A 23848-nucleotide genomic window follows, 5' to 3' on the forward strand; every position below is an offset into this window, starting at 1 on the left:
CATAATAAATAGATCACAGTAACCTGTATAGAGGTATAGAGCAAGTCAAGGTATTTGCTTACAAACAAGTATTGCACATTCCCCAGAGGAATAACACGGACAAAAGACACATACACAGTATAATATATACCTTACTGTACAGACCTAGGGTGGACACCAACCGACATGTGTTTCGCCTTTCTTCTTCAGGTACTATAGAACTAAAGATAGGGTTGTCTGAAATTACGCCCCTAAAAGTGACTAAACTCAGGCAAAAAAATGACTCTTTTATGCTTTCTACACGCTTTGTTTCATCTTTTTTCAGGTTTTTATAGTACCTAGAAAGATGCTTTCAGGTTACATCAGTTTTGTGGGTGATCTATAGAACTAGCGAAAACAGACAGTTGAACACATTGGGGCACATTTACTTACATTCCCGCTGGAGTTCACAAAAAGTACATTGTCCGTGTATAATGCACTATGCCGAGATTCACTAAGATCGTGCGCCAGATATCCTGCATGTGCCGCTTCCCCGCTCAGGTCCGACAGAGTTCACCTTCTTTTTCGTGGTGCATGTTAGTGCTTGGGCTTGCGACACAATTTGAAAGTTAAATCCAGCGCTCAGTCCGAATCAGTCGGATCGCCGACAGCACGCCCCCTGATTTGTGTCACATGGTAGCAGCGCAGCTGCGCCAGAAAAGGGTCGCGTGTGACACAATCTCAGTGCAGACACTTCTTTAATACCTGTGCAAGCCGTGCAATCCGCGAAAAAGCTGCACAGTCAAACGTAAGTGAGCAGCGCGACCCTTAGTAAATGAGCCCCATAGGGTCCGATATATTATTCTGACTTCGCCAGTTTTTTTTTGTCTAATTGTGCACTAAAAAGAAGGTCTTTGGAGCTTGCACACGTATTCATGAAGTGTTTGCGCCACTTTTGTGTCGCCGTTGGACACTTTAGAAATCTGTGCACCTAAAGGAGCGTGTTAGTGCTTAGTTGGCGTTTGTGACACATTTCTTACTGAGACTTGACACAATTGTGTCGCATGCTGTACAATTAAAGTGCGCCAAAAATAATACGGTGCAACTGTGTCCGTACCTTCCATTGTGCCAGATAACTGAACACCGTGCGACACTATTGAATTATGTGGCACAACCTGCACATTAGCGAGGCACAAGATAGTTGTGTAATACCTCATTTCCCCTGGGGTGGCGCTGCAGGGAAATCAAGCGCTTACAGCCAGGTTTCTCTACTGATTTTTGCTGCCGGTCCCAGCAGATGATGGTCAAGCACCTTGTTTAATCTGGGGGTCTATGGAGAAATTGGTAAAATTTCTCATTTTTGAAGTTCACATCCTACCATTAAATAAAACGTTGTGAAATGAACGTTCTTAAAGGAAGTGTCTATTATCACTGGCCTCAGAATAGATGTATTTCCGTATACCGAGTCAATCCATGAGGATATGCGGCACTTTGGGGGTTAAAGAATCCGGCAAATGAGATGGAATGCAGATGTAACAACACGTTTCAGGAATCCGAGGCACGCCATTTAGGAAATGCATTTTCCCACACAATTATATTGCTACAATAACCACAAGGTAGCCAGGGGACGCCGGATCGGAAGAGGCCGCACATTCGTGTATGGATCCGATTTTCAGCTACTTCCATATTTTGACTGGTCCAAACTATAACCCGGACCTTTTCCAATTATGGGATAGAAACATCTTTCCTAAAAGTTCTTCAGGCGGCAAAAAGTTCTGATCAAATCTCTCTTAGCGTTGGTGTAAACGTGATCGACTACAGACCTGTATAGCATTGGGATTGGATGATGATAATGATGAGGGTTCCTATTCCTGGAGACCTGGCACTGCTGCTTTTGGTTGCGCTCTGATTGTGTTCTGAAACGCATTACAACAGCTGAGGAGAGGTGATTTGCCTAATGACATTACGGTTTACATTTGTTAACACAATGTTAACACATTTACACATGTGTTAACATTCCATTTACAATGTATTTTGTAAACCCAAGTGTTAACAGTAATGTATTTAGACAAATCACATCTCCTCTGCTGTTTCAAAACACATACCAAAACGCAACGTGTGAAAGCGACCTTATTCTGCTGTCTGTATCGTCCATTAATCACTATAGTAAATGGTCGCACACGTTGAGTGTCCCCATAGTTTGAACCCCCTCACTAACAAGATATTTGGGGCATATCCCTCAATAACGGCAGCTTATTGGTATGGTAGACACCAACATAATGGCAGCTTAGATACAGCAACTCAGCTCTGTGTATGGTAGATACCTCTATATTGGCAGCTTAGCTACAGTATCTCAGCTCTATGTATGGCAGATACTGCTATAATGGCAGCTTAGATACAGCGGCTCAGCCCTATGTATGGTAGATACCTCTATAATGGCAGCTTAGATACAGTATCTCAGCCCTATGTATGGTAGATACCTCTATAATGGCAGTTTAGATACAGCAGCTCAGCTCTATGTATGGTAGATACCGCTATATTGGCAGCTTAGATACAGCAGCTCAGCCCTATGTATGGTAGATACCTCTATAATGGCAGCTTAGATACAGTATCTCAGCCCTATGTATGGTAGATACCTCTATAATGGCAGCTTAGATACAGCAGCTCAGCTCTATGTATGGTAGATACCTCTATATTGGCAGCTTAGATACAGCAGCTCAGCCCTATGTATGGTAGATACCTCTATAATGGCAGCTTAGATACAGTATCTCAGCCCTATGTATGGTAGATACCTCTATAATGGCAGCTTAGATACAGTATCTCAGCCCTATGTATGGTAGATACCTCTATAATGGCAGCTTAGATACAGCAGCTCAGCTCTATGTATGGTAGACACCAACATAATGGCAGCTTAGATACAGCAACTCAGCTCTATGTATGGTAGATACCTCTATAATGGCAGCTTAGATACAGCAGCTCAGCTCTATGTATGGTAGATACCTCTATATTGGCAGCTTAGATACAGCAGCTCAGCCCTATGTATGGTAGATACCTCAATAACGGCAGCTTAGATACAGCAGCTCAGCTCTATGTATGGTAGACACCAACATAACGGCAGCTTAGATACAGCAGCTCAGCTCTATGTATGGTAGATACCTCTATAATGGCAGTTTAGATACAGCAGCTCAGCTCTATGTATGGTAGATACCTCTATATTGGCAGCTTAAATACAGCAGCTCATCCCTATGTATGGTAGATACCTCTATAATGGCAGCTTAGATACAGTATCTCAGCCCTATGTATGGTAGATACCTCTATAATGGCAGCTTAGATACAGCAGCTCAGCTCTATGTATGTTAGATACCTCTATATTGGCAGCTTAGATACAGCAGCTCAGCCCTATGTATGGTAGATACCTCTATAATGGCAGCTTAGATACACTATCTCAGCTCTATGTATGGTAGATACCTCTATAATGGCAGCTTAGATACAGTATCTCAGCCCTATGTATGGTAGATACCTCTATAATGGCAGTTTAGATACAGCAGCACAGCTCTATGTATGGTAGATACCTCTATATTGGCAGCTTAGATACAGCAGCTCAGCCCTATGTATGGTAGATACCTCTTTAATGGCAGCTTAGATACAGTATCTCAGCCCTATGTATGGTAGATACCTCTATATTGGCAGCTTAGATACAGCAGCTCAGCCCTATGTATGGTAGATACCTCTAGACTAGCAGTTTAGATACAGCAGCTCAGCTCTATGTATGGTAGATACCTCTAGAATAGCAGTTTAGATACAGCAGCTCAGCTCTATGTATGGTAGATACCTCTATATTGGCAGCTTAGATACAGCAGCTCAGCTCTGTGTATGGTAGATACCTCTATAATGGCAGCTTAGATACAGCAGCTCAGCCCTATGTATGGTAGATACCTCTATAATGGCAGCTTAGATACACTATCTCAGCTCTATGTATGGTAGATACCTCTATAATGGCAGCTTAGATACAGTATCTCAGCCCTATGTATGGTAGATACCTCTATAATGGCAGTTTAGATACAGCAGCACAGCTCTATGTATGGTAGATACCTCTATATTGGCAGCTTAGATACAGCAGCTCAGCCCTATGTATGGTAGATACCTCTTTAATGGCAGCTTAGATACAGTATCTCAGCCCTATGTATGGTAGATACCTCTATATTGGCAGCTTAGATACAGCAGCTCAGCCCTATGTATGGTAGATACCTCTAGACTAGCAGTTTAGATACAGCAGCTCAGCTCTATGTATGGTAGATACCTCTAGAATAGCAGTTTAGATACAGCAGCTCAGCTCTATGTATGGTAGATACCTCTATATTGGCAGCTTAGATACAGCAGCTCAGCTCTGTGTATGGTAGATACCTCTATAATGGCAGCTTAGATACAGCAGCTCAGCTCTATGTATGGGAGAGACATATATAATGGAAGCCTAGATACAGAGGCTCAGATGTGTTAACGACAGTAGTCTCATAGTTACATGGTTAATAAGGTTGAAAAAAAATAAAAAAACACATGTCCATCAAGTTCAACCAAGCAAGGGATTGGATAAAGAAGGGAAGGAGGGGCCTGAATATAGACGTTGGGACACTACACAATTCTGAAATGCACAGAAACTTTTACATTGCTTTCTTTCCAGACGTCTAGATATATGTTACCCCAGGGTCGGCTTCAGGTTTCAGTAGGCCCCTGGGTGACAGAGCCTCAGTGGGCCCCTTTGCAGTGAACTCACTTGGCGGCATTAAACATTCAGAAACTAAAACAGTCTCCTGTTTCCTATAATATTCCCTAGTTTATCAAACTAAACAGCCCCCCTCATGGGGTCATACATAACCCCTCCCCCTTACCCCTATGGACTCATTAGATACAGCCCCTCATCCCCATGGATTCCTTATGTACAGCCTTATGTGGAGCCCCCTCAGTAGCTCTGGGCCCCGGCACATGCCCAGTGCCCTGGTTACCCCAATGCCTAATGGTAAGATTACAGGTGCCCCACGGATGACTATGGGTGGGTCTCGGGCACCACCTCAGCTAATTGCAGGAAGAGATGTTCTGTAAATACCAGGGTGATCCAGGAAGATGTTGGGAGTTATTTTCCTTTGCCATTAAGATCTGACACTATTTAGAGAAAGTATAATCAGTATTAGGTAAGTGGTACTCAAGTAGAGGTGACAGATATCGGTGGTAGTGAGTCACACTTGGCTCTCCTTTCATCCCAGAAGGTCTCCACCCAGTGAACGAGTAAACAGCGGCCATCATTCATGACAGAAAGCAGAGGTAGGAGAGTCAAGATCTTCCCCTGTTCCTCACCTCATTTCCTCCATTGGTAGGTCATTTGTCAGGTTGTGGATTGATGAACCCCCCCAGGTCTATAGCAAAGTCATCCCGAGCCGGTTACAGTCTCATAAGTCTCTACAGGGTCCACAGTCTTCTGATGTCTTTTTGCCTGAGGCCGCGTTCACACAATGCGTCACGTTTTTTTTTTTTTGCTGCGTTTTTGAGGTAATGAAAACGCAATTAAAATGCAATGTGTGAACACGGCCTAATCAATGTATCTTCAAACATAGTTTGGTCAGTAACCTGAATTTTGTGGTCACACGTACCCCCAGCGCAGCGCATAGGGCATGGGGGGGCAGTGCCATGGTACGATCTCAATTGCGTTTCGAATGAAACGCATTGCAACTGCTTACTGATCGCATGCGTTTCACTGGAATGTCCTTTCTACAACTCCCTCCCGTCCACCACCAAAGAAAAATGTTGTTCAAAATGACATGTGAAAATGAGCAGAGAGGAGTCATATTTTACCTGAGATGAGTCAAGTTTAGAGGGAGTGTCACTTCAGTTCTGTAGAACCTAGAACTAGGCCTCTGGTGTCATTTTAAAGATAAGAATCTGGTCTTTCCGATCAAATCGCAAATTGTGGTTCTTTGAGCTACAGAACCTGACAGTTAAATATGGAGCTCATGTTTCCATCCAGGTATTTAACTGCCTGTTTCTCAAAGAACCACAAGCCTAGTGATATGTAAGATTCTTATCTTTAACATGAAACCAGATGAATGTTTCTTGGTACCACAGAACAGTAAAAGGGGTGTCTGAAGTGATGTTCCCATTGCAGCCTCTAAACTTTACTCATCTCAGTTAAAAATGACTCTTCTTAGCTGGTCCCAACATGATAAATGGGTGAAATTTCACATAAAGAAAGAGTTCTAGAAGTAGTAGTTTAGTGGGATAAATTAAACTTTTTATCCCATGACTCTACTATCAAGGGCCTATAGATCGTAATATTTAAGGGGGCACATATTTACTGGTGGGCCAACCCCTTTAAAATTCCTTAAACATTTTTTTTTTTTTTAACAAAGTCCTACCAAAAAACCACTTGGAGGATTGAACATACGATGGAGCAGCAATTTAAGAGAAAGAAGTCATTTTTAGATGAGTCACGATCCATGAATACATTTCTGGAGAAGGGCTCACGAGTGTGACTGTGCCGGCACCGTGTCTCTCCAGGACGTGACAGCTCGTCCCCTGTGATCTCACAGGGAAACTGATGCCGAGAATCAGTCATCACCACATCACTTTGCGTTATTCCCTTTATACATCATGGACTTATGAACGTCCCCAAACGAATCCCAAAGGAACACTCGGAATATTGTTCCCAAGATGCCAAGTGTTCCACAAAAATTAGATAACCCAAAGGGCAATTATAGTCTTGGATTAGAAAAACGTAGAAATGGCGCCACAATGGTGAACAGATTGTATGTGGTAATGCAGTTCAGCCACGGAATCTTCCAATGAGATGAGCTGCAGTACCGGATACAACCTGTGGACAGGTGTGGCGCTGTTTGTACAAAAAAAAAAAAAAAAAAAAAAAGAAGAATTATTGTTATGAATAATTTCTAAATCATATAATCGAGACATTTACAAAGATTTATTTCTCTAAATACACTTTTTCGAATAGTTTTGGCTTATAATATATTATAATACTGCCATATAAAGGCAACATAAAATACCGCCTTAAACAGCCTACCTATGGAAATATCACCACATGGTGACCAAATAATAGGCAACAATCCAAAAACAGTATAAATGCACTATAATACCGCAAAACATTTTGCAATTAATAACACAGGGGGATTTACTGTTCCGGCAAGGGGTGTGGTTTGATTCTCTGATTTGCATAAAGCATCAGGTTGAGTACACACACTATCACTCCCTTCTTTTACTATGTGCAATGACACCGGGACAATGTCCCATGTTGCTCCATATCCTTTGGCTATGGATCTGCCAACTTACCCATGGGTGGTAAATGGGGGACAAGGCTCTCTGCCCATGTGATGTTTAGAGGTTGTCATGCCCTTATCTGGCACTAGGGGGCACTAATCTGATTCATTCTATCAAACCCCATGTACTGTATAATGTGACTTAGTCCAGTAAGAGGGGAGTAACTTCGGCCCAGGCCATTAGTAGTTAGGGTCCCCCAATTCTCTGATTTGTATTGAGCAGCAGGTCGAGCGCACACACTATCACTCCCTACTTAGTAGATGTTCACATTGATCCCTACCCTTTGTAAAAGGCTTCTGTGAGACATTTATGACTCCTGCCCTCTGCTTTAGAGGCTGTGGCGCCACCTCAGTGAACTGGTTGTATAAAGTATTGCAGCTCAGACCAAGTCACTTCAATTGATGCAAGTGTAATACCAGATACCACCTGTGGACAGGTGTGGCGCTGTTTGGTCCCTGTGTATTGGATAGTTAGACTTACTGCGATAAGAGCGGAGTTCCTTTGGCCCAGTCCATTGGCACTTTGCTGGCCCCCATTAATGTCGCCGGCCTCGTCGCTGAGCAGTTGCGTTGGCTGTGGCTGGTGATGGCGGTAGTCGGGGGGTGCGGCACACGAGTTCTTGCTATGCTTGCTGCTTTTTCGGGAGCCCTGGCCATGCTGGACAAGGGTCAGTAGCTGCAGGGTGTTCTCCCGCTCTCGGTCAGAACTTTCCGCCCTGCTGCGTTCATAGCGCCCCTCGCAGTTCAGGTGATGTTGGCGACAAACCGCTATGCGCGCCCTCAGCCGCTCCACTATGGCGCTGTGCAGCCGCGGAGCCCCAGGACCACCCCCGAGCAGACCCACATTAGATACTCCAATAGCCAGACTCCCCGCAGGGGCTTGAGGGGGGGCGGTCTCCCCCATAATGCCGGAACCTCGTTATATGGTTATAAATGGTAAATACTTTATCCTTATCCCGACATCAATGAAGGAGATGGAAACCACAAGTCTGATTTATCCCAAAAGTGACACAAACCTGAAATAGAAAACATTCAGAGTCATTACATGAGACAAGTGACCCAATTGCAGAGCATTTCCCTAAACTTGACTCCCCCTCCCCCTCCAAAATGTTTTTCAAACTCTTTTCAGCTGGAATAGTTATCACTGTGTGTATTATCCCTGTACTGTGACATCACTGTGTGTATTATCCCTGTACTGTGACATCACTGTGTGTAGTATCCCTGTACTGTGACATCACTGTGTGTATTATCCCTGTACTGTGACATCACTGTGTGTATTATCCCTGTACTGTGACATTACTGTGTGTATTATCCCTGTACTGTGACATCACTGTGTGTAGTATCCCTGTACTGTGACATCACTGTGTGTATTATCCCTGTACTGTGACATCACTGTGTGTATTATCCCTGTACTGTGACATCACTGTGTGTATTATCCCTGTACTGTGACATCACAGTGTGTATTATCCCTGTACTGTGACATCACTGTGTGTATTATCCCTGTACTGTGACATCACTGTGTGTATTATTCCCTGTACTGTGACATCACTGTGTGTATTATCCCTGTACTGTGACATTACTGTGTGTATTATCCCTGTACTGTGACATTACTGTGTGTATTATCCCTGTACTGTGACATCACTGTGTGTAGTATCCCTGTACTGTGACATCACTGTGTGTATTATCCCTGTACTGTGACATCACTGTGTGTATTATCCCTGTACTGTGACATCACTGTGTGTATTATCCCTGTACTGTGACATCACAGTGTGTATTATCCCTGTACTGTGACATCACTGTGTGTATTATCCCTGTACTGTGACATCACTGTGTGTATTATCCCTGTACTGTGACATCACTGTGTGTAGTATCCCTGTACTGTGACATCACTGTGTGTATTATCCCTGTACTGTGACATCACTGTGTGTATTATCCCTGTACTGTGACATCACTGTGTGTATTATCCCTGTACTGTGACATTACTGTGTGTATTATCCCTGTACTGTGACATCACTGTGTGTAGTATCCCTGTACTGTGACATCACTGTGTGTATTATCCCTGTACTGTGACATCACTGTGTGTATTATCCCTGTACTGTGACATCACTGTGTGTATTATCCCTGTACTGTGACATCACTGTGTGTATTATCCCTGTGCTGTGACATCACTGTATGTATTATCCCTGTGCTGTGACATCGCTGTGTGTATTATCCCTGTACTGTGACATCACTGTGTGTATTATCCCTGTACTGTGACATCACTGTGTGTATTATCCCTGTACTGTGACATCACTGTGTGTATTATCACTGTACTGTGACATCACTGTGTGTATTATCCCTGTACTGTGACATCACTGTGTGTATTATCCCTGTACTGTGACATCACTGTGTGTATTATCCCTGTACCCTGACATCACTGTGTGAATACACAGTATCACTACTATGTGTCCATATATCTGGTCTTGTGGTTACTTGTTCCTCCTCTGGATATCACAGAAGTGTTTTTGGATTTATTTATTGCACATATTTGTATCAGGTGATGATTGGAGTCGGGTAGATGAATACATTTTGTATCTTATAGTTCTGAACGTTCCATCACATTTACATTTGCTATTAAAACATCAACCCCAGAAGACGTTTAACTGAAAGCCAAAGTCTTGGTTACCCAGCTTTTCCTGGAGCGGATAAATATTAAAAAATGTATTGAAACATAATGTTTAACTAATATCAGAATAAGACACAAGAGCAAACATGTCCTGGTAATACAGACATAGACCATTGCTGTCTAGATCATTGACACTCTGGTGTCTGTAATAGCCGGACAATTCTGCCATAGCAGCGTGATATCTGATCCTGGGAAAGCTGAGTGATAATGAATAACATGAGAATAAGGAACAGAGAAAATGGTATTTGGAAGTTTCTTTTCCCGTCCTTCTACATCGGGTGACATTGGTGCCAGTCCGGAGAGATGACACAGAGATGTTACAGCGCTGAGTTGATGTAGCAGAGCGGAGTTTGTCATATGGCACAACTTGTTACACCCCAGTGCATTATCCAGGGTTTTACATGGGACTGCAGGTAGACATGATCAGCTCTGCTACATGAGACCCCCCAGCCCCAGCCGCCTTACCTCATGCCTGCACCCTCAGATGGGAGACTCCATGCATTCTTCAGAGATTTTCCCAGGCTCCTGGAGACTCCACTCACAATCTTGTTCTGTGAAATATTCTCTCCCCCAAGTTTCTCCAACTTCCAGACCAAGTGTCCCCAGCTCTGCCCTGTGTGCACAGTGACCTGGTATAGGCACAGGCATGGACCTGGGGGGCTGAGGGGGGATACAAGTAACTTTTCTTGTAGCTTGTAGTCAGCCCAGTCTGTTCCCTCTACCTCCAGGCTGCACTTTCCCCAGTACAGAGACTTTCATTGTGTGAGGGAGACTGGAAAAGCTTGGTATGTTCTCACACACACTCTCCACTGCGCCATCTGCTGGGCCAACTGTGGAACAGCAGCTCCTCTAAGACTAGGGATGAAATCAGTGATGTCTAAGTGCGCCCTCTGGTGGATGTTTATGAGAATACATTATTAGGTGATTGTTCTTATAATCTTCTCCGTTCCAATTGATTCTATTAGCACTGATCAAAATGATTTAACACGAACCATCAATTAATAATATAATACCAATCACTATCCAGGGGTGTATAAAAATTCCCTTCACCATTGAGTTGTATAAATATTATAGCCCCTGCAAGTCTGGAGTCACTGCCTACATATAATAATAATTCCGTTATTTATATAGCGCACACAGATTACGCAGCGCTGCACAGAGTTTGCCAAATCTGCCTCTGTCCCCATGGGGCTCACAATCTAAACTACCTACAAGTATGTTTTGGAGTGTAGGAGAAAACCGGAGGACCCGGAGGCAACTCACACAACCAGGGAGAGAATGTACAAACTCTCTGCAGATGTTGACCTGAGTGGGACTTGAACCTAGGACCCCAGCACTGCAAAGCAAAAGCGCTACCCACTGAGCCACAGTGCTGCCCAGGGACTAGAATCAGCTTCTTGGGGAATGGGGGATGCGTCCCTTCTGCCTGCTATCAATCGGTGGCTTTAGGACCTTTGTAGGACCTTCAAAAGGTCCTAAACGGCTGTTGCATACATGTGTGAAGGTCCTTATCAGTATATAATTTGTTGGGTGGTTTGGGTGGCCATGGGCCCCCTAGAAGGCTTGGGCCCTGGGCTACCGCCCAAACCGCCTATATGATAATCCACTACTGAAGTTATCCAGCAAGTCAGTCACTTCCGTATTGTCTGGAAGTTGAAAAACTATCCTGACCATGGATACAATCAGCACTGAAGTCTTCCGAACTGCCGTAATGATGCAGTTCAACCATGATAAAAACACTACATAGAGATTGTACAGGATTGAACGAACATTGCTTATTTACCAAAAACAGCGCCACGCCTGTCTACAGGTTGTGTGTGGTATTGCAGCTAAGTCCCACTTTCAGGTGGATACATGTATCGGGCCTTCTACACCAGAAAACTGGCGTCCTCGGGGGGAGGGGCATCCATACGAGCTCCAGCATATGATAACCCTGCCCACGTATTGTATAGAGATAGAAGTCATGGCGGAGGTAACGTCCTCTCTCCTACACAGTAGGCTGTAGCCCTAACCATGGATCCAGACACCACCATCAGGTGCCGAATGCTTGGACGGTGCCTCATCTCCAGAACCAAATCCCTAACCTTCACCCCCATCATCCTGTTAGGGGGGATATACATCATACGCTGGTACATCCTGTGACTGCTGGATACAGCTATAGCGGTTTCATAGCGATGGATGGAACGTCAGACCATTCCAAATTTGACACGCAGATCCTCACATGGGTCCAACAGAACCAAGCTTACAGTACCATAGGGGTCTTAAAGGACATCTAGCACCAGGGTGAAAGACTGTATGCAAATGAGCCTGAGAGGCTCCAGACTCCATTAACACCTATGGAGCCCCTCAGGCTCATTTGCATAGTCTTTCATCCTGGTGCTAGATGCTCTTGGATTTCTTATAGATGAGTGAAATCTTGGAAATCTCAATCACCAGCACAGAGCAGCTACTAGTCTTCACACATTACAAGAAGCGGTCCACAGGACATCTGGGGTTTATCGTCATAGAACAATTATATTTCATATATTAATTACATTAAATTATTAAGCATAAAACTTTCAAAATGATGACAAGATCAGAAAATATAGAGGGTTTACTCCCTGGAAACATCTCCGTCCCATTAACTTAAATAAGGGTGGGCTGCAATGCCACCCATGGCCATGAACAAGGGGGCGCTGTTTCTAGGGAAAAAGTAAACACCCTCAATTTTTTTTTTTTTGTATCAGTAATTGTAACTATGAAAAACTACAGCCGGTGTTAGGTATAGTCCCGGGAGAGATGTGTAATCCATTCTTTGTGTATGTTGTATGTATTTATATTCCAGGATTGTAGGGATCCTCACACTGCTGTGCTCTAAGCAAGCTGTTTCAGAGCCCATTCACTACGAAAATAAATTTGTACAAGCTTCTGAACGCAGCAATCCCTCTCACAGCACAGAGGAGGGGCCATTGAGCAGTGTAACAGAGAGCTCAGAGAACAGCAGTGTGAGGACATCCATCACAGTGCTACACTCCTGGAATATAAAAGCATTTATACAGTCCTGCTGCTAGTAACAACATACACAATGGTATGGCTATGGAGAAACTTACCAGGACATATTCACATATATACAAAAAATTGGCTACTACTAGATGTGCTTTACGAGGAAGCCCCACAAAAACATTAAAAACAGGGCTAAAAAAATACCTAATAAAGCACAACAGTGGTAATGTCCCCAATCCTTATTAATGTCAAAAGAGAGTAAAAATTCCCAATTGTAAATGTAAACATGGCCCTTATTGGGTGACTACACGAAGAGGTCAATATTCTTACACACAGACATAACCCAATAATGTAATTTCCCTGGTGCAATCAGTAAAAAAACTCAGGAAAAAAAACTCAGTAAAGGAACCCATCACCCCACATACCATTAAACTACCAGGTAGGGTTTGAAATGTTCTCTCTTATGTGAAATCTTACCCTTCAACCTATAAAAAATCCTCCAAAATCATGTAAAAATTAGCAGAGAAGAGTCACTTTTTCCCCCTGCGAAGAGTCATTTTAGCCTCACTTCAGACGCTCCTATCTTGAACACTATATTTGCTAGAACCATGGTTCTGTAGTTAATTTAAAAGATAAACCTCCCATCTTTCAAACCACATCAGGCCTGTGTATCTGTGAGCTTCAACGAGTTAAAGACATAGTCAGGAGAGGGATCTTTAAGCAGCTCACATTCCCAACTTTGTCAGTATCTCTGCCCTCTGTGGCACATGTATCCACCATCCTGATGCAGATTGAAAGAGGAGATTATCATTTCAAAAATAACACCAGGAGTATGGTTTTAGTTACTAAATGGGATGTTCGTCCTCTAGGGCCGCTCTTCTCAGGCAAAAAGTGACTCCTCCCTGCTCATTGTCACATGACATTGAGGAAATTTTTATAGGTAAATGGGGGAGACTTCTCATAATAGAGGGAATTCTAGAAAGGACATTACATCCCCTACCTGGCTTAAGACGAGTCATTTCCAGGGTCAAGACCTAACACTGTCTGGTACTGATACTACTGAGAGGTCACATTAAAACCTTTAAAACTTGAACTGTGGTCACTTTTAAAAATGCATGTGGAAGCTAAAACATGGAGACCCAGTGACATCTTGGACTGTAAGTGTCAGGAAGGCAGCGAGTCATTAGATGATGTCTTGAAGTGCGATGTGACTATACACAACCCCTGCAGCGCCTATATACAGCCCAGCGGGAGGAGCATCATTCAGCCAAACAGCGAGTCCTTCGCCTCCTCCTCGAAGTAATCGGCTTCATTCAAGTATCCTTCTAGAAACTCCATTTCCTTAGGAGAAAAAACAGAAAAGAGATCTGATGAGCAGCGATGGCGACCATCTGCAGCGGTCACATGTCACCACGACTCTGTCTACAGTAATTAAAGGCGTTTAGGTGGAATGGGGGATAGTAAATGCAAAGAAAACTTAAAAGTTGATGCTTCACCATGTAACTAGACCTTTGTGTGTGGCGTTAGTAGCAGCAGGACTGTGAAATATGAATTTATATTCCAGGATAGGAGCACTGATGGAATGTCCTCACACTGCTGTGCTCTTAGCTCTTTGTCTGCTAGGTATTGTCTGTAATCATATTGTAGAATGTGTGTAGTTTGCAGTGTCAGGGCTGTGAAAATTAGATTTATATTCTAGGATTTTAGTATTGGGGGTGTGTCCTCACACTGCTGCGCTTTTATCTCTCTGCATTTATCTGTAGACCGTGTTACTTGGTGTCCCTGGAGATCTTTGTAACCACATCGCTGTGTGTGTTGTTTGTAGCTGCAGCAGGACTGCGAAATATGGATTTATATTCCTGAATTGTAGCACTGCTGGAATGTCCTCACACTGCTGCGCTTTTACCTCTCTGCATTGATCTGTAGGAACCTGTCATCAAAAAAATGACCTTTGCACTGAGCAGGTTGCGTTAAGCTACCCATCTCCTCAGTGTGATCTCTGTAATATACACCGAGAAGACTACAGAGTGGAAAGAAAGGGCTGTGGAGCATCTCAAGACAGAGAACTAAGAGCACAGCAGTGTGAGGAAACCTTACTTGGAGAAGCTACAATCCCTTTTTTTCTGGATTTGTAGGATCATATTGTGGGGGAAAAAAATAATTCTATCCCCATATCCCAAGCCTGTGGCTCTTTTTATACTTCAGAGCTGTGTAATGTGTCATTTTTGCGAGACTAGACAATACAGCGCCCATTGCCGGCCTGTGGGGGACTTGAATAAGGGCTAAGACCCAGTTCACACTTGTGTCGGGGCTTTCTGTAAACTCTGTTTCAGGAGAAAGTAACTAAAACTAAATACAGAAGTGAGTGGTCCTCGTGTTGTCGGTGCGGCGCAGGCGCATTATCGGGTGTTTCATTTGTATTATTGAGTTTTGATGTCCTTTATTGTGTGGACAGAGTTTGCTTCCTACGCTATCGGTTTTTCATGCCATCACCGTGGAGACAAATCCATATACCAATTTTTTTTTCTGCGTGCCTTCTCTGTCGCACATGAATTCCTTTCAATAAAGTTTGTTTTTTTTGTTCAAACTAAAAATACAGAAGGTCATACATTAACCTTTCGGTCTCCCTCAGACTGCAATGGACCTTCTGTGACACATTTATTATCAGTCACGGAAAAGAATAAAAAACAGTCCTGGACCGTTGCGATATTTTCTCTGCTAACTCAATAACGGAACGTGTAACAGAACCAGGTGTGAACTTGGCTTAAGTTATCCGAGTGTGTGGAGTTTTTTTACTTCCCTCTGAAGCCACTTACCCTTCCCAGAAAGCCCTGCGCCTCCATCTTTGATAAAGCCTTCTTCACTCTCTTACAGGTGGAGCCCCCTCGGGTTTGGTCGGTGAAGGGGATGCAGCGCTGGTACAGGAAGTACTTGTAGTGTCTGAGCTGGTGGTACGCCTCAGTACGCATGGCACAGGTCTTGCCAATTATTAGTCTCTAAAAGAGAAAACCCCCACCCCCTCTACGTTTTTAGTTACAAAACATGAGTGATCACTGTAGACTAGGACTTAAATTGTAAAGGTTTTAGGTCTGTGGGTTCAAATCAAACCATGGGCAACAAATTTATGTACAAGGAAACCACAGCAGCCAAATAAACATTTTGACATAAAAATATATACATATAGAGCAGTAGAAGAGGAACAGCTCCTACTGCTATATTACATGCTGCCTGCAGATAGGACACTATGTATAATATGATCAGCTCCTCCTGCTCTATAACATGCTGCCTGCAGATAGGACACTATGTACAATCTGCTCAGCTCCTCCTGCTCTATAACATGCTGCCTGCAGATAGGACACTATGTACAATCTGCTCAGCTCCTCCTGCTCTATAACATGCTGCCTGCAGATAGGACACTATGTACAATCTGCTCAGCTCCTCCTGCTCTATAACATGCTGCCTGCTGATAGGACACTATGTACAATCTGCTCAGCTCCTCCTGCTCTATAACATGCTGCCTGCAGATAGGACACTATGTACAATCTGCTCAGCTCCTCCTGCTCTATAACATGCTGCCTGCAGATAGGACACTATGTACAATCTGCTCAGCTCCTCCTGCTCTATAACATGCTGTCTGCAGATAGGACGCTATGTACAATCTGCTCAGCTCCTCCTGCTCTATAACATGCTGCCTGCTGATAGGACACTATGTACAATCTGCTCAGCTCCGCCTGCTCTATAACATGCTGCCTGCAGATAGGACACAATGCACAATCCGCTCAGTTCTGACAATACAGGTCTGGTGTGACTACACATAAATAAACAGTTTCAACTTGTCTTTGAATTATTATAATTTACAGAACAGATCTTTACCTGCCTGTCATTTTGCAGGAAGTCGTCATGTTCCAGCGTCTCGTGGTGGTACGCTTGTCCCGATAAAATCACCAAGTAACCGCAATAGCGCTTTAAGTCACACGCTTTGCAGACCATCTCCTCAGCCGCGATGTGCTTCACAAAAAGGTTAGGATAGGAGTCTATCCTCTCCTGCACCAATACAGAATCAAAAAATGACCTATTATTTGTAGTGTTTATGTAACGCAATGCAGCTGCCATAAAGCACACACACCCTGCTGCAAAGTCTATAACGACAACGCAGTAAGAAAAGCAGATCTAGCGCTGCAGTGTAGACTACCTTGTATCTTTTACTCCATCGACAGCTTGTGGTGAGTTTCTCCAGACGTGGGGCTATGATACGCTGATCCAAATTGTTGAGGGATTGCAGCATATCTACGGCGGATTTCTTTCTATTGCTGCCGTCTACAGAGTGAACACAATAAAGTTTAAATTAACCCTAAGTTGTAGTAATGCAGTGTATTATACGGGTAAAACAGAGACATAACTAAACATTGTAAGTTTAGTTTAATCTCTGTGATTGCTCTGACCCAAAGTATAGATGGGAGATGTCATTTGGATTGTACAATGAAGGGCGTAAAAACAAAAGACCGTAAGTAAAAGGCGCAATTGTGGGGTTTTTTTTGTCAATTCCATTGTGTTTAGGATCTTTCTAGCTTCTCTGTACACTTCACAGAGGCCCATAGGAAGTACAATATGTCCCGCAAAAAAACAAGCCCTCATATTAATTGTGGCTTGTGGGAGGCGGATGGTGACGGGGGAAAGAGTCCTTGGGATCTGTACGACATTTGGATCCATTTTATGTAAAAAAAACAAATCAAGACCACCCCTTTAAAATTTACTTACTGTATAACAATGCCAAAAACTTTTTCTTAATGATGTCGTTCAGGAACGCCTTAATCACATTCTCAAGATGGGAGGACAAGTCGTGGCCGGCAGCTGTAAGGAAACATATTCTATCAAGGTCTAGTTAGGATTTCCGTACTTAAAGGGACTTATCTGTGCTCTGATCACCCATCTGCTGCCAATAAAGAGTGAATGGAGAGGTGTTCAGCTTCTACTTCCTTCTAAATTCTGAGTGACTGCTATAGAATCCAAACAGAAAGCTGTAGGAGGGGAGGTTCCACCAAGAAGCTCAATGCTGAGAGCTAAGAGCACAGCAGTGTGAGGACTGTAGAATCTGAGGACTGAGCTAAGAGCACAGCAGTGTGAGGACTGTAGAATCCAAACAGAAAGCTGTGAGCTAAGAGCACAGCAGTGTGAGGACTGTAGAATCCAAACAGAAAGCTGTGAGCTAAGAGCACAGCAGTGTGAGGACTGTAGAATCTGAGGACTGAGCTAAGAGCACAGCAGTGTAAGGACTGTAGAATCCAAACAGAAAGCTGTGAGCTAAGAGCACAGCAGTGTGAGGACTGTAGAATCTGAGGACTGAGCTAAGAGCACAGCAGTGTAAGGACTGTAGAATCCAAACAGAAAGCTGTGAGCTAAGAGCACAGCAGTGTGAGGACTGTAGAATACAAACAGCAAGCTGTAAGAGCTTTTTTTACTCAGAGCAGAAGGGAACAGGCCACTGTGAAGCTCAATGCTGAGTGCGAAGAGCCCAGCAGTGTGAGGACACACCCACAGTGCACTTTCACAAGCTGCTATTGTGGAATATTCATCTATGTAACACAGTCCTGCTGCTTCTAACACATCCCTCCAGGGACAATATCTAATAAAATATATATATTTGAAGCTTACACAGAGATATGTTGTGTTTCCTGAAAAGTTGCTTATAGCTCAATCCTTCATTCCGAGCCCCTTCATTATTTCCCTTATCTGGTACTATAAAGTCTGACATCTCGTCACTGTCCTCGCTCTCCGAGATTGTCAACGAGGGTTCACATTCATCATGAGGAATCTCCTGCAACAAAGGAAAAGGCATTATAGAGTCCAGTTATTAGAAATCTAATACACCCATTGTTCTAGTTTTACCATCAGAATCTAAAAACATACAAGTCTCCCAATTTCTGTTTTCACTATGGCCAACATGGCCGCCACAACGATGGGAAGAGATTTATGTATAACGTGTGGTAAAGTGCAGAGGTAAGTTATTAGAAATGTTATATCCCCTTGTCCTAGTTTTCCCATCAGGATATCACAACTCATAAGGCTCCACTTCCTGTTTTCACTTTTGCCAAAATGGCCGCCACAACACTAGGAAAAGCTTATGTATAACTTGTATTAAGGTGTATGGTGGGCTGTATACACGATTATACATGGAAAGTAGGCGATCACTGTGCAAGAGACAGGTGTCAATACGTCTTCAAGTCTGCATTTTAGACAATTTTGGGCTAAATTCTGGGTTTTGAGATAGGCCATCAAGAGTTGATTGCCACTTGACCCCTAACATCGATCAGCTGTACTAAAGTAGTCACCTCTTTGCAAGGGCTCAACATTTGGCACCCAAGGATCTACTAGCTTTGTTCTATCCAGATTTTAGGCGCTCCTGATTTATTCCTGGTCACCCCCAGTAATGTTACCTCAGGGGTCTCAGTGCTGGTGGTCCGTTTCCGGGACCTCTGTCTCTCGGAGAGCTGATTGAGCGCCTCCAGCCTCTTCTGCTTCTTCTTCTGTGCCTTGGTGGCCTCATCCTCTGGGGGTTCCTTTGCGGCTTCTTCATCGCTGTCGTCATCATGAATAACGCAGCTTCGTTTGGTGTTTATTCTCTCCCCGGGTCCATCGCTGTCAGAGCTGCTTTCGCTGTCTATCGTAGCAGATTTTCTCCACACTCTGGGTTTTCTGATGCGACCTTCTTGACCATCTTCTTCGGAAAGCGCCGAGTCCTGCGACTGGTCTTCAGAATCGTCAATGGCGCTGTCATCGTCACTTTCTTCACACGATTCCTCGAGTTCTTCCTCCTCGGAGGTCTCCGACTCATCAGAGTCCAGGAGGTGGGAGAGGTCGTCTCTCTTTGTACGTTTCCAGTCAACTCTAGATTTCAGGGTTGGTTCGACCAGTCGTCTTTTCCGCCTCGTGTCGTAGGTCTTGCAGATGGTTTCCATATTTAAAGGAGGGGCTGGGGAAACAAAGCCGCAACGTTTACATAAAAATATTGTTTAATGGGGTTATATGACCAAGTGTAGGCTAAGGTACGGAGGTGCATGTCTCTTAAAGGGGTTGTCTCATCTTAGCGATTTTATTGGTAGGTCAGAAATACTTCTAAGTTGCAGGTCTAACCTCTAGGACCCTCATCTCAAGGATGGACTAACCTCCGCCTCACTCGTTGCATGAATGGAGCGGTGGTTAGATATTAGAGTATAGTCTCTCCATTCAAGTCGATGTGAGTGCTGAAAATGATGATGATGCTGAGGTTACATTGCGTTTCCACTGCATCTGCTGTGTAACCTCAGCGGGTGTACTAGATTGAGCATCAGAAATGCAATATGGCTGATCCTGGTTGGCCGATATCTGACCCTGGTTGGGTACATGTAAGGGCGCGTTCACACGTTGCGCTTTCGTCGCGTTCATAACGCGACGCAAGCGCACAGGGGGCGGAGTTTGGGGCGATCGCATATGCGTTTCCAGAGAAACGCATGCGATCGGGTTATCAATCGCATGCGTTTCCCGGGAAACGCATATGCGATCGCCCCAAACTCCGCCCCCTGTGCGCTTGCGTCGCGTTATGAACGCGACGAAAGCGCAATGTGTGAACGCGCCCTAAGGCTCAGTTCACACTTGCATTGGGGATGTACATTACACTCTCCGTTTTAGGTGAGCATAACAGAAACTAAAAACAGAAGGTGAGTGGTAGATTGTCTTCCGTTGTGCTTCGCTTATTAAGAACAGAGGAGCAGCGGAAACTATAGGTGTGAACTTAGCCTAATGTGTATTGTACTTTTGTCGGCTACTGGTTTTAGTTAAGGCCGGTGATACACGTGGCGTTTTTTTCATTCCGTTTTTGCATCCTTGAAAAACGCATCATACTTGCATATTGGCTTTTTCAATGTGTTTTAGGTTAAAGTGTTGGTGTTTTCTTTGTCTGCGTTTTTTTGAAAACGCATGCGTTTGTGGTCTGCGTTGTGAAATGCATGTGATTACATGAACAAACAGTATGGAGAACAAGATGACTGCGCTTTTACAAATACCGAGAGACGCAGCTGCCTGCAATTACATCACATCGAGCATTGGGTTTTTTAAAAACGCAAACACAAGCAAACATTTGAAAAAACGCATGCGTTCCCAATGCGCTTGTAATTGCAGCAGAAACACGGCAAAATTGCCATGGGTGTCACCGGCCTAAAGGGCTCTGGTTTTTGGGCATGCTGGTCAGCCAATGAGTGGCCTCCTCACACCATGGGACCTTACTTATTAGTCCTTGGAGGCTTCTGATTGGATAAAACAGGTCCCATTACCACCAGAACTTCTGACTGGGCCTAGGCCCCCAAAAAACAGAAGTTTTGGAGCAATGCAGGAAACATAGGGGGGTTTAAATGCATTATTTTTTATTACCCCCTGCTGGCTGGGTATATTTTCCAGATTTCTGATAGGTAGGTCTTTATAAACCCCAGTCACATGTAGCAGAAGGAAACCTGCACAGAATTACCAGCTCATTGTTTTAACCATGCAAAGGGTTAAATATTCTGACCCCTCCCCCCCCCCTAGATGTAACGCACTACAAATATGCACTGTATGAACTGAGCCCAATCAACCTGCGTTGAACCAAGCCCAATAACTGTACACCCTGCAGATAGTATGAGCCCATATGCTTCTCCTATAATACATGGCACCAAACAACCGGCACCTGCGTCAGCAAGCTAAAAATGGACCAGAATGGCACCGGGAGCACGGCAAGGGTTAACCTGGGGCACTCACGTGATGCACCGGCGGCACAACCGCGGACACGTCCTGTGTTTACAGGGATCCAAGACAGGCCACGCCCCCTGTATGCAGGGTAGTTTAGTTTTCCTGTGACAGGGGCGTAGTTTAAGGCGGAGACATAAAGAGAGTGGGCGGCGACTAGACGCCAACGTCAGTGGCGGGAATCCAACTCACCAGTGTCGGGCGTGAAGCTGTGACGTAAGGGGTGGGGCCTCTCTGGGTAGGGGCGTGGCTTTTTATATTACGGAACAAGGACCAGGATTACAGGAAGCAATCGGGATAGAAGGGATGTAGTTACACGGGACTGTGTGCTAAACGGATTTCAGAAACCGAACACAGGGGTAGAAGCAAAACCGTTGTAGTCGCGCATGGCGACCAATCAGCGCTGGGCATTCATTTTTTTCTTACAGTGGTTTAGAAAATGAAAGCTGAGTTCTGATTGGTTGCCATGCGCAAGCAGATGACTTTTGCTCTCAGACACTTCTGTTGTACAGTGTAAAGGACAGGACCCCCAAGCATCACTCAGGGCGTCACTACTAGGAATTTCAGGCCCTTCCTCCATGAACACACTCATTTCATAACTTATGTTTGCCATGTTTAGTAGTAACACTATAACCCCTTAATAACTTGGCCCTTTTTCGCTTTTGTGTTTCCGTTTTGTGCTCCTCGCCATCAATAATCTATAAAGTTTTTATTTTTCCACGTACAGAGCTGTATGGGGGCTTCTTTCTATTAAATATTCCATGCCATGTACTCCGAAGCAAGAACAAAATGTTCAAAGGTGCTAAAATTGGTGAAAATAAGGCATTTGCACCATTTTCCTTTGGGCTCAGAAAACCTTTCACTTTTTGTTCCAAATGCAACCTCGCCTTTATTGCTACGATCTCGGGATGTGTATAGGTTTTAAAAATATATATATATATACTGGCCAGTAAGTACAGACTGGGGAGTGACAGTGGCAGACATGGCAGATATATGTGTGCCAGTACTGTGTTGTTCCGGCATATATTTGATAGGAGTAGTAGTACGTTGTTGTACCCATATATACAGGATGGGAGTATTCGTACTGTGCTCTGCACATATTTACAGGATAGGAGTAGTAGTACTGTGTTATACCCATATATACAGGATAGGAGTAGTAGTACTGTGCTGTGCCCATATATACTGGATAGGAGTGGGAGTACTGTGCTGTGCCCATATATACAGGATAGGAGTAGTAGTACTGTGCTGTGCTCATATATACAGGATAATACAGGATAGGAGTAGTAGTAGTAGTACTTTGCTGTGCCCATATGTACAGGATAGGAGTAGTAGTACTGTGCTGTGCCCATATGTACAGGATAGGAGTACTGTGCTGTGCCCATATATACTGGATAGGAGTGGTAGTACTGTGCTGTGCCCATATATACAGGATAGGAGTAGTAGTACTGTGCTGTGCCCATATATACAGGATAGGAGTAGTAGTAGTAGTATTGTGCTGTGCTCATATATACAGGATTGGAGCAGTAGTACTGTGCTGTGCTCATATATACAGGATAGGAGTAGTAGTACTGTGCTGTGCTCATATATACAGGATTGGAGCAGTAGTACTGTGCTGTGCCCATATATACACGATAGGAGTAGTAGTACTGTGCTGTGCTCATATATACAGGATTGGAGCAGTAGTACTGTGCTGTGCCCATATATACAGGATAGGAGTAGTAGTACTGTGCTGTGCCCATATATACAGGATAGGAGCAGTAGTACTATGCTCATATATAAATAATAGCAGTTGTACTGAACTGTGCTCATATAAACAAAATAGGAGTAGTAGTACGATGCTGTGCCCATATACACAATAATAGTAGAAGTAAAGTGCACTGATCAGATATACAGGACTGGAGTAGTAGTACTGTGATTATATAAGCAAGATAGGAGTCATTATGCTGTGCCAATATATACAGTATAGGAGTAGTAGTACTGTGCTCATATATAAATAATAGTAGTTATTCTGTGCTCATATTAACAGGATAGGAGTAGTAGTACTGTGCTCATATATACAGGATAGAAGTAGTAGTACTGTGCTGTGCTCATATATACAGGATAGAAGTAGTTGTAATGTGCTCATATATACAGTTTAGGAGTAGTAGTACTGTGCTCATATATACAGGAT

The 23848-nt window shown here is 43.8% G+C and overlaps 2 protein-coding genes across 4 annotated transcripts in view; both read right to left on the bottom strand.

The window, feature by feature from the left end:
* The window catches only part of MAML2 (mastermind like transcriptional coactivator 2), a 112028-nt gene extending 101325 nt beyond the window's left edge, over positions 1–10703 (bottom strand). The window contains exons 1-2 of the mRNA XM_072134165.1: positions 10408–10703; positions 7759–8293 (exon numbers count right to left, since the gene is read on the bottom strand). Coding sequence (XP_071990266.1) covers positions 7759–8181 — 423 coding nt within the window. The 5' untranslated portion in view covers positions 8182–8293; positions 10408–10703. The remainder of the gene's footprint in view (positions 1–7758; positions 8294–10407) is intronic.
* Positions 10704–12421: 1718 nt separating this feature from the next.
* CCDC82 (coiled-coil domain containing 82) overlaps positions 12422–23848 on the bottom strand; it is a 28107-nt gene continuing 16680 nt past the window's right edge. Inside the window, exons 1-8 of one of the 3 annotated variants that reach the window (XM_072134173.1) lie at positions 21871–22046; positions 19359–19894; positions 18577–18739; positions 17683–17775; positions 17117–17241; positions 16798–16968; positions 15741–15920; positions 12422–14265 (exon numbers count right to left, since the gene is read on the bottom strand). In XM_072134173.1, coding sequence (XP_071990274.1) covers positions 14188–14265; positions 15741–15920; positions 16798–16968; positions 17117–17241; positions 17683–17775; positions 18577–18739; positions 19359–19880 — 1332 coding nt within the window. In that variant the 5' untranslated portion in view covers positions 19881–19894; positions 21871–22046 and the 3' untranslated portion in view covers positions 12422–14187. Of the gene's footprint in view, positions 14266–15740; positions 15921–16797; positions 16969–17116; positions 17242–17682; positions 17776–18576; positions 18740–19358; positions 19895–21690; positions 21804–21870; positions 22047–23848 lie in introns of those variants that run through there. The other 2 variants (XM_072134176.1, XM_072134175.1) reach the window with 2 other exon arrangements.

Source organism: Engystomops pustulosus, chromosome 2 (genome assembly GCF_040894005.1).
Source record: "Engystomops pustulosus chromosome 2, aEngPut4.maternal, whole genome shotgun sequence".
Lineage (NCBI taxonomy): Eukaryota > Metazoa > Chordata > Amphibia > Anura > Leptodactylidae > Engystomops > Engystomops pustulosus.